Source organism: Belonocnema kinseyi, chromosome 6, assembly GCF_010883055.1.
Source record: "Belonocnema kinseyi isolate 2016_QV_RU_SX_M_011 chromosome 6, B_treatae_v1, whole genome shotgun sequence".
NCBI lineage: Eukaryota > Metazoa > Arthropoda > Insecta > Hymenoptera > Cynipidae > Belonocnema > Belonocnema kinseyi.
In genome coordinates this window covers 69,652,043-69,662,190 of record NC_046662.1, presented here as the reverse complement: position 1 = coordinate 69,662,190, position 10,148 = coordinate 69,652,043, and the positions used below count along the sequence as shown (strand labels likewise).

At 31.0% G+C, this 10,148-nt stretch overlaps 1 protein-coding gene across 2 annotated transcripts; it reads right to left on the bottom strand.

Annotated features, from left to right (window-relative positions):
- Positions 1-2,114: 2,114 nt before the first annotated feature.
- LOC117174710 (TD and POZ domain-containing protein 3-like) lies at positions 2,115-5,652 on the bottom strand. Of its 2 annotated transcripts, none has more exons than XM_033364021.1 (2): positions 5,622-5,652; positions 2,115-4,104 (listed from the first exon to the last, which is right to left on the bottom strand). In XM_033364021.1, the coding sequence occupies exon 2, from the start codon at positions 4,043-4,045 to the stop codon at positions 3,023-3,025; it is 1,023 nt and encodes a 340-aa protein (XP_033219912.1). In that variant the 5' UTR covers positions 4,046-4,104; positions 5,622-5,652; the 3' UTR covers positions 2,115-3,022. The 2 variants fall into 2 exon arrangements, with proteins under 2 accessions (XP_033219912.1, XP_033219911.1); XM_033364020.1 differs by having other exon boundaries at positions 5,545-5,651.
- Between the last annotated feature and the right edge of the window lie 4,496 nt (positions 5,653-10,148).

Genomic DNA, 10,148 nt, shown 5'->3' with positions numbered 1-10,148 from the left:
ACAAATTATTTAAACTATTATGTTTGTTACCATGCATTATTTATTATTTTACCAAGCGAAAGTGGGTTAATAGTTAAATATTTCAGAAGAAACCGTAACTATGTAGCATTAATAAAGATGAGATAATTACAAACAATAATAATTTATTTGAATAATTATTTTTGCTAAATTGAATTAATTTTCAGCTAACCATAAGTGAAAAGTAGACAAATAGTTGTAAATATCAGAAAAAAACGCAACTTTCTAGCATTATTCAAATTAAATATTATTAATGATAATAATAAATTGCTCAAGCAATTTATTTATTAACTTTGGTTTATTTAGCTTACTTTAATTGAAAATTAAACAAAAAGTGGAAAATTTTCGAAAAACTCAAATATGCATTTAAAAAACGCAAAAAAAATATTAAGTACCGCCAAAAACTCGCAGGCCCCATTTAATTACTTATGGGGCTTTTGGCAGCGTTTGACAGTAACACGCTACTTGTATTGCGCTACCCGAAAACTTACTTTGATTTAATAACAGTAAAGGGAAAGCGTTATTTTTTCAAAAAAGTTAACGGTAACGGTAATGCAAAGTAACGCACGTTACGGATCGTTACTTCATAAAACGTTTGAATACGTTTAGCCCTATGGATCATCCATATTGTGAGAGTTCGAATTTCAGAAAAATTTCATTCAATTTTTGACAGAAAATCATTGTTTGTAAGTCTGAACTCATGAAACCTTAAAATTAGTAGTGTCAAAAAATATCCGTTTTTTGGACTTTGAAATTTGAATCGTTGATCCGTGAGAGCAACCGAGCTGGGTCCCCTTCGGGGGCTCCTATGGAACATCCGTATTGTGAGAGTTCGAATTTCAGAAAAGTGTCATTCGATTTTTGACAGAACATCTTTATTTGTAAGTCTGAACTCATGAAATCTTAAAATTAGTAGTGTCAAAAAAATATACGTCCTTTGGAGTTGGAAATTTTAATCGTTGATCCGTGAGGGCAATCGAGCTGGCACCTCTGCGGGGCCCCTATGGAACATCCAAATTGTGCGATTTCGAATTTCAAAAAAGTGTCATCCAACTTTTGACAAAAATACGTTGCTTGTAAGTCTGAATTAATGAAACCTTAAAATTTGTGGTGTTGAAAAAATATTCACCCTTTGGACTTTGAAATTTGAATCGTTTATCCGTGAGGGCAACCGAGTTGGGCCCTCGACGGAGGCCCTCATAGAATTTCCAAGCGTGGAACATCCATGCGGGCCCCCGCTGGGGGCCCTCCTCCTAAGGAGTCTCATCGGGGCTTTTTCCACACGGGCTTGCTCATAATTTAAAACATTTTAACTTGTATTCAAGAATCGTGATGGGTTTACAATATTTAATTCATTAAGAGGTAACAAACCTGAGTTACATTTTTTTTTTAATTAATTATCCGCTTTCGAATCAAATGCTTACAATTCTAAAAATGTAAGTAAATATAAGCTATCTGCACCGCTATGAGGGAATAATAAATAAATATTACAGCGAAGCCTGTTTGCTTAAATTAATATTAATATTAATCTTTTACTATTTGTCTCAAACTAAAAATTCAAAGAAAACCTGAACATTTCAAAAAGAACAATTTTCTATCATTACTATAAGCGAAGACAGTAACAAACAATAATAAACTGTTTAAACATTCATGTTTTTTAACTTGCATTAATTATTATCTCACTGAGTAAAAAGTGCAAGATTTCAGACAAAAATCACAACTATTTTGCATTACAACAGAAAATAGTTATAAACAATAATAATTTGTTCAAACAATTACTCCACTTAAATTTAATTAATTTTTACCTCACTCTATATGAAAAGTTGACAAAAAGATGGAAATAAAAAAGACGCAACAATCTTGCATTACTATGGAAAAAGATATTTATAAACAATAATAATTTGTGTAATCAATTATTTTTGCTAAAACTAAGTTAATTTCGCCTTAAGTGAAAATTGTACAAAAAGTGGAATATTTCAGACAAAACTGCAACTTTTTAGCAATGTTCAAAGAAAATATAATATAAAGAATACATTTTTTAAGCAATTATGTTTTTTAACTTTCATTAATTATTACCTCACTCTAATTTAAAAGTGAACAAAAAGTGGAAATTTTCTCTAAAACTTCAACTTTCTAGCATTATTCTAAGAGAATATTGTTATAACTGATAATAATAAATGGTGTGGTTACGTGTACCGAAATTTTGGTAGAAATAGCCGGATTTTTTCTATACGTATAGACAATCCCTTTAAACCATTATTGCTGTCCAATTTCCTTAATTACCACAAAAAATTATAATTAAGGCCAAAAACTCGCGAGAGCCAATTTTTCACTTATGGGTTTTTTCGGACTATAAAACAGACTTATTAGCGTGATATTTAAGAAGAAATTTTTTATATGTAATGTATGACTAGTCGCCAAAAGAAATTTAAAGTTAAAACGCGATTCACGCAATATTGCCGATTCTGAATTAAATGTACAGAAACGTCTTTTGTATGAGAAATACGTGTTTTACTTCGTGGGATTTCCACCACCTCTAAATATCGTTTTTAACGCATTTATTGTATAATGAATTCAGAGAAACTTGAGGGCTATTTGTATGAAAAGTATAAAAAATTAATTAATTAAAAAATTTTGACGACCCCAAATGCAGACACTCCGCTTTTTATTACTTATAATCCTAACTTCACATTTATTCAAATATCCATAATACAAATTGGTCAGTTATCAAAATAGCCGTTGATGAATTTCATCTTATAAGCAAATTTCAAGGTATCTAGCGATCAAGCCACTTAAAATTGCCTGAGTTTTTTATAACATCATTTACATAATTTATATCGTAAAGAAACTAATTATTTATTTACCTTACCAAACTTTGTGTTACTTGACTTTAAAAATTTATCGATTATTTAGTAGGATAAACAAATTCCCGGGGGTTTCCCGATTTCCCGATCCGCTAGAAATCCTGAAATATGATCATAACTTATCTAATTTATATACTCAATTAAATCACGGACAGTATAATTTCATTGAGTAGATAGGCTTGTTTTGTTTGATATAATCTCTTATAATCTTCAGTCTCGACAATAGACTTTATATGCCATTTTATAAATTCAATCGTTCTTTCCTTTAACGTATTTGTATTATACCGATCAGCAAACATCAGTGTATGAATTGCATTTTCAATTTTCAAAGATCTAGTTAATTCGTCGATGCAAATTAATCTTAGTTTTGACAAATCATACTTATCAGCTACCACAAAAAGTTTCTCGGCGTGAGTGTTCAATTCGTTTACAATATTCGTGTAAATATACCGCAAAAATTCGTGAAATACATCCGCTTCTATATCCTCAATAGTCATTTTGTTTTCTTTCTTTTCTTTCATTTCACTATCAAACATAGCAAGAAAAACTGACGATTTAGAAGCAAGAATTTCTTTATGAACTCGAAATTCCCTGTCTTCGACTACGATTACAAAATTAGCAAGCGCATTGTTTTCGAAAAGTAAAGAACAATCTGTTATTTGGCTAGGAAGACAAAGTGCTGGTTTCTTTGCAAAAATATAAGGGATATCTTTTCGAGAAATTTTAGTGCACAAGACACAACATTCATTTATTATATTGCGATTGTGATAACATCCCGGACCAAATTTATCAGCGAATTTGGAAAAAACTAATGTTTTTTTATCTTTAGCTGTATCCGTGTGTAGAGTTTGAATGTGTTCAAGCTTGTGATGATCGTTGATAAAATAAAGAGATATTTCATACTGATTAACTATTGGCCTTCGATTAAAAGTTATTTGGGCACAAATATTATCAGTATTAGATCTAGTCGCATCTATTTGGAACAGACACGATACATTCCGATCGTCTGTTAAACAAAATTCTTTCAAGTGAATAGACTGTCTATTAGTTTTATTAACGTTAAATATTTGCACGCTTATTGGATGAATTGTGACCGTTACTCCAGAAAGGTAAATTTCACCTTTGATCTCCTCGTCATCAACAACTCGCAGTTGATTGTTCATGATGTTCGACAAATTAATTTGGAAGTCAGTTTAACATTTCAAAATCAGCAAATAGAGTTCTGAAATTATTAAATTAATACATAATCATTTTCTACCTTCTTTAAAGTTAGAGAACGTTCATTATTTACGTAAGGATGATTTTTGAAGATTTCAAAGATTTACGGATTTTTGACATTTCGAAGCACTTCAAAAGATTTGAAAAATCTCCATTGAATAATAGCTATTTCAACATATTTCAACATATTTCAACGGATTTTGGGGTACTTTAAAAGACTACTAAGTATTTCAAACAATTGCCAAATTTTTACTGAATTTACAGAGACTTCCAAAACTTTTTAGGACTTTCATGAGTTTTCAAGCAATTTCAAAAGATTTCAAGGGATAACAAGAGTTTTGGAGTAGTATTTCAAATAATTTAAAAAGATTTCTAGAGTTTGAAGAAATTACCTAGTACTATTTCAGAGAAAATCTCAATGTTGCAAGGCACTTTATACAAAATTTAAAATGATTTCTAGAAGTTTAATCAGATTTCTCGAGATTCTAAAGGAATTCAAGAGATAACAAAGGATTTCGATGGATTTTAAAGGATTTTAACGGCTGTCGAAAGATTTTAATGGATTTTAATATAGTTTAAGGGATTTCAAGAGATTCTGAAAGATACCCTCGGATTTTAAATATTTCAATGCATTTTCAAAGATTTCAAGGCAGTTCGTAGAATTTCGAAAATTTTCACGGAATTTCAAGGATTTTAACCGATTACCAGAGATTTTACATTTAAAGGATTTCCATGAACTTTAAAGGATTTTTACCATTTTAGAGTTTTAAGGAATTTTAAAAGATATTGAAGGATATTAGGGGTGTAAAGGATTTTCAGAACATTTTAAAAGAATTTTAAGAAATTTCCAGGAGCTCAGTTGTTTTAAAGAGTTTTCAAGAGATTCCGTACAATATCCATAGAATTTCAAGAATTATCACATGATTTAAAATTGTTTATGGGATTTACTACATTTTTAAAATACTTCACAGTATTTCAAATTATTAAAAAAATGTTTAGGGATTTCACGAGTTTTCATAAAAAGTATACACCAAATTTCAAAAACGATTTAATTCCTCAGTTCTATATTTACTGGACAAATGCCGTATAAAATATTACATACTAAAAAGGATATAAAACAAATAATTATATAATAAATTCATATTAGTATAAAAAGTAATTTTAACAGCCAAAACAGGTGTTAATTAGCATATAAAAAATTATAAAGAGGAAACTTACGTGTGAACTGCTCCCCCCCCCCCCCCCCCCCCCCCCGCTATAAGTAAGGATGCGTAAGATTTACTCTAGCCCCTCACCTCGAAAAAGTGTTACGTAATTAATGGACGCTCCCTTAATGTACATAATAATAAATATTTTTAAAGTTTTAATTTGTTTTTAATACACTTAAAGATTTAAATAGCTTTCAAGAAAAAAAGAAAGAAAAAACTTGTAGAAATATTCGTACCTTCATTTTGGAAAAAATTATAACCTCGAATTGAAAAAATAACCAGGTGATTTATTTTGAAGATTTTATTTACATACGGACGGTTCTAAAGGTGCAACTGCAACTTTCGTGACTAAGTTAAACACGTCAGCTTATCAATAATCTGTTATCGCTTTTTCATTTGATAAGGCAATACGTACGTTTAACGAGTTCATAAAGGTTTATTCACATGATCGATAAAATAACCGCGAATTATAATTGTAAGTATGCCATTGATTGAATCATATCTTGATAATTATTGAATTATTATTAAAAAGTGGATGTCTAAGGTACGTCAACTGACAATAATGTATATTTAATTGGTAATTATTAAAAATATGATGATCAGAAGACCATTTTGAATTACGAGGAGGGGTTTTTAAAATAAAAATTCATAATTTAGAGAAAAAAATTTAATACATTATATTACATCAATACAAAGTCAATAGAAAAAATAATCTTTCTATGTATATTATCATTAACATTTTTAAACTTACGCATGAAAAAAATTAAATTGGAACCTGAGAGAGTAGAAAACTTAAATTCTAGTTTTCAAGATATTATCAAACAAACGAAAATAAGGATGATACTGGCGAAATACTTTGTAGCCATCAGTCTTGGAAATAATTTTAATGTTACTTTTTATAAAGCTGATTGTTTTTTCTTTCATGAAACTTTTATTGTGTTATCAAAGAGTATAAGAATATGCATTACATTTTCTACATTAAAGATCTAATCAATTCATCAGCACAAAGCAGCTTAAGATTGTGTATATCGTATTTATCTGCGGCTACAAAGAGATTCTTCGCATTTGTCTTTAACTCATTCACCACGTTAGTATAAATGTATCGTAGTAGTTCATGGAAAACATTTTTTCTCTACATCTTCTATCATTAAAACATTGTCTTTTTTCTCTTTCATTTCACTCTTAAACATTGCTAGAAAAGCTGGTGATTTGGCAGCGAGAATTTCTTTATGAACACGAAATTCCTTGGTTTGAACAACGATTTTGAAATTGGATAGTGCATTTTCTTCGAATAGCAGATAACAATCCGTTTTTTGAGTGGAAAGAAATAATGTAGCCTGTTTCCCCTTCAAAAAAGAGATATCTTTTCTAAAATTTTACTGCAAATTTCAATGCAAATTTTAATGCAGTTATCGATTACATGCAAAAATGCCCTCTTATTGTCTGCTATTTGAAACGCATCAGAGCAATCAGCATTAAGCTATAATTTTCATTTAAACATTGAAATAATTTTAAAATAAAGAAAACTTTTCCAGGGTGTACACAAAATTTGCAGGGTTGTAAACAAAATCTTCTGAAACTGGATGATTGGTTACTGTGTCTTTACCATTTTCAATGATGGCCAATATTTTTTGTGCCATGATAATTTTCAATTTTTATTTGTTTGTCTACTTCCAAGTTTTGAAAAGGAGCCGAATCATAACATTGAAAAAGAAAGAATCTGTGCAATTATTATTGGACCCACCTTATAAATGTACTGTTTAAATGTGGATATTTTCCAAAATAAAAATACGTGACTAATAAATACTTGGATGAAATTTACGCTTTTTTGCACCTAATTACACCAAACTCCCGCTTTCAGGCACGCCCTTCTCGGCCTTCCTAGATTTGCTGGCAACCAAAGTTTCTCAAGGGAGCAGGGCGAGAGCTTTTGCGACAGTCGTCTTGGAAGGGCCGCAGTGCGCGAGTACTAAGTCAAGTATATTGCGCAATAGTATGCATTAAAATTGTAAACGGTTCAGGCGTTATGTCTGTTTACGTTTCGATCCCCCCACATTCAGTCCAAGGCTATTCCAATGCAACCCCCGACACTGGACTGAAAGCGAGAGTTTGTGTATTTGTATTTCTACGGCCTTGAACTGACTTAAACACAATATAAATATGTATTTTAAAAAATAATTAAATATACTTCTATGTATATTGATCAATAAAACAAATATGCATAATTAACTGTTGAATTCTACTAAACGTTCCTATTGATTTAACTTTTTAAATTCAGTCGAACTCGGATTTGATATATCGACAATATATCAACTATTTTTAGGGTAAAAGAGATTTTTAAATACAATCAAATCTGGATTTAGTGTCGGTTTTGGGGCTGAACGTGACCATAAGACCAGACTTTCTCCTGTTTCCTCTCTGTTTTGTCACGACTAAGTGAGCACTGAAAACCCCCCTTCAGCTCCTCCCATCCATCACGCCGCGTGGCGTCCAAGGACTACAACGTCGTATTTAAACAAATAAAAGATTCACCAATTTTTAGAGATTTTAAAAGATTTCAGGGATAACAAAAGTGTTAAGGTATTTAAAGAAATCAGAGATAATAATTTTTCATGACATTTTCTAAGTTTTCGATGGGCTTTAAGGAATTTCAGGGTTTTTTTGAAAAAATAAATTTGGTTTCAGCGGATTACAAAGGCTTTAAAGGGATTTCAAGAGATTCACGGAATTTCAAAAGATTTAAAGAAATTTCCAAAGATTCTAAAGTATATACAATTGGAAGAAAGTTGACTATCTTACATATTTTTTTGTTTAAATTATGAAAACCGATTCGATGTGAAGGGTTCATCAAACCAAAAAATCTCCTTGGCAACTAAAGTGGAAAATTGACATTCTGAAAATTTGTGTCCTCGGTTTTTAGAGTAATTCCAAAATTTTTTAAATATTTAATGGAATTCGAAAGGATCTTAAGATATTTCTACAGTTTTAAGGCATTTGATGAGATATCCAGGAAGAGAAATCAAGGTCAAATGACAAGGTGCCATCTCGGTAGGACGAAATAAAAAGGTGCCATCTTGGATGACGAAACATGGAACCTTAAGAATCCCATATAAAAGCATTGGGAACACCAACGCCCTCTGAAGTAGGGAATCTTTTTATTTGGTTCTCTCAAGATGGCACTTTGTCATTTGGACACGTCGAAATGTTTGGATGATTGAAATAAATTTTTTGTTTGTCCTTATTTGCTTGGTTCAAATAAATTTTTGGTTTGTTTAAATAAGTTTCTTGTTTATAATAAGTAAAGTTCTTATTTACATTAAATATATATTTTTTAGATTCATTAAAGATTTTGTTCAAGTGAATTAAATCTTTTTTTGTACACTTAACCTCAAAATTGAACATTATTTATAAAAATAATGTATAAGCTCGACAATATAATTGATTTTATAAATCATCTTTATAAAGAAAGGAGGTTAGTACCAAGGGGCAAAAAATTTGTCGACGTCTTTACGACATCGTTACGGCATCTTACGACAACTTTACGACAACCTATGTCCATGTCGTTTCGATGTCTTTACGATAGCGTAAAGACATCGTCAGATCATACGACTTATTTACGATGTCGTAAAAACACCATAACGACATGAACATAGCCTGTCGTAAAGTTGTCGTAACGATGTCGTAAAGACGTTGTCAAACTTTGTGTCCACTGGGTATTGAATAAGACATCCGAAGTCTTCAATTATATATCCAAGGTAAAAACCCTGAACTTCAAGTAGTTCATAAGCTAGAGATATTGCGTCCATTTTTCAATTAATTTATGATTTTACAGTAAATCATCACCTTTAGAATAACACAACACTTAAAAAAGACGAATGCCATCAAATAAATCACATGATGAATTAATTTAGATTCTAGGTTAGTCCCTTAGGATCCACCGGAGCGCTTTAGCACACCTAGCGGTACTTTGTAGTACTGATTTGTGCTGTATTTTTTGTTTCAATCAAATAAATATTTTTATGAATTCCAATAAACAGATTTTAAACAAATGCATTGTTTAATGAATGTGAATTTTTTATTTAAATCAAACGAATCGCACTAAACAAATTATTTGTTTCAATCAATAAGGCACATAGTTTCCATTTCTTAACATTCAATAAACCTTTTTTTATTTCAATAAGTTTATTGGATCCGTATATACGTAATAGCGGCAAATAGTTAATAAAAGATTGTCAGTAGAGTGAATGACGCCTGAAACAAAAGACCTTGGCCGCTAATGGACCCAAGTGGGGAACCTTACATAACGACTTCATGAGGTTCTTCGTTTGGGGTGATTGCTAGAGAGATTGATCAGCAACCTGGGTCGGAGCTGTGTTGCGGAACGAACGTGTTATTTACTTAAATAGCACGAGAATTCTGGATCAATCTGAAAAATCTCTATCCCTTCCACACACTACTCCTTTCCCCTACCGAGTGAGTCACGCCTACCCCGAAAGGGAAATGGCTTAATCGTGTAATATTAATAAAAATATTACATGATAAAAGGCAAATAATTCCGTGACAGTTTTAATTTGTAAGTCCCTTCCTAAAAATTAAAAGTGGTAGAGAATTATACCCAATATCTAATGATATATAAAAGTAATTTAAATCGCCAAACAGGTTTCATTTAACATATTTTTATTATATAATGATAAAACGGAATCTTATGTAAAAGTGCCAAGTAAGGACTCTCAAGGCTTCTTTATCCCCACCCTGCCCCAACTACATCATTAATGGCGTTCACATATCACATAACATTAAAAAGGGGCGTGGGAGTTGGTTTAACGTTACGATCTGTTGT

What these genes read in the sequence shown, in the direction of transcription:
- LOC117174710 (XM_033364021.1), bottom strand. Translation starts at nt 4,045, where the DNA reads ATGAACAATCAACTGCGAGTTGTTGATGACGAGGAGATCAAAGGTGAA.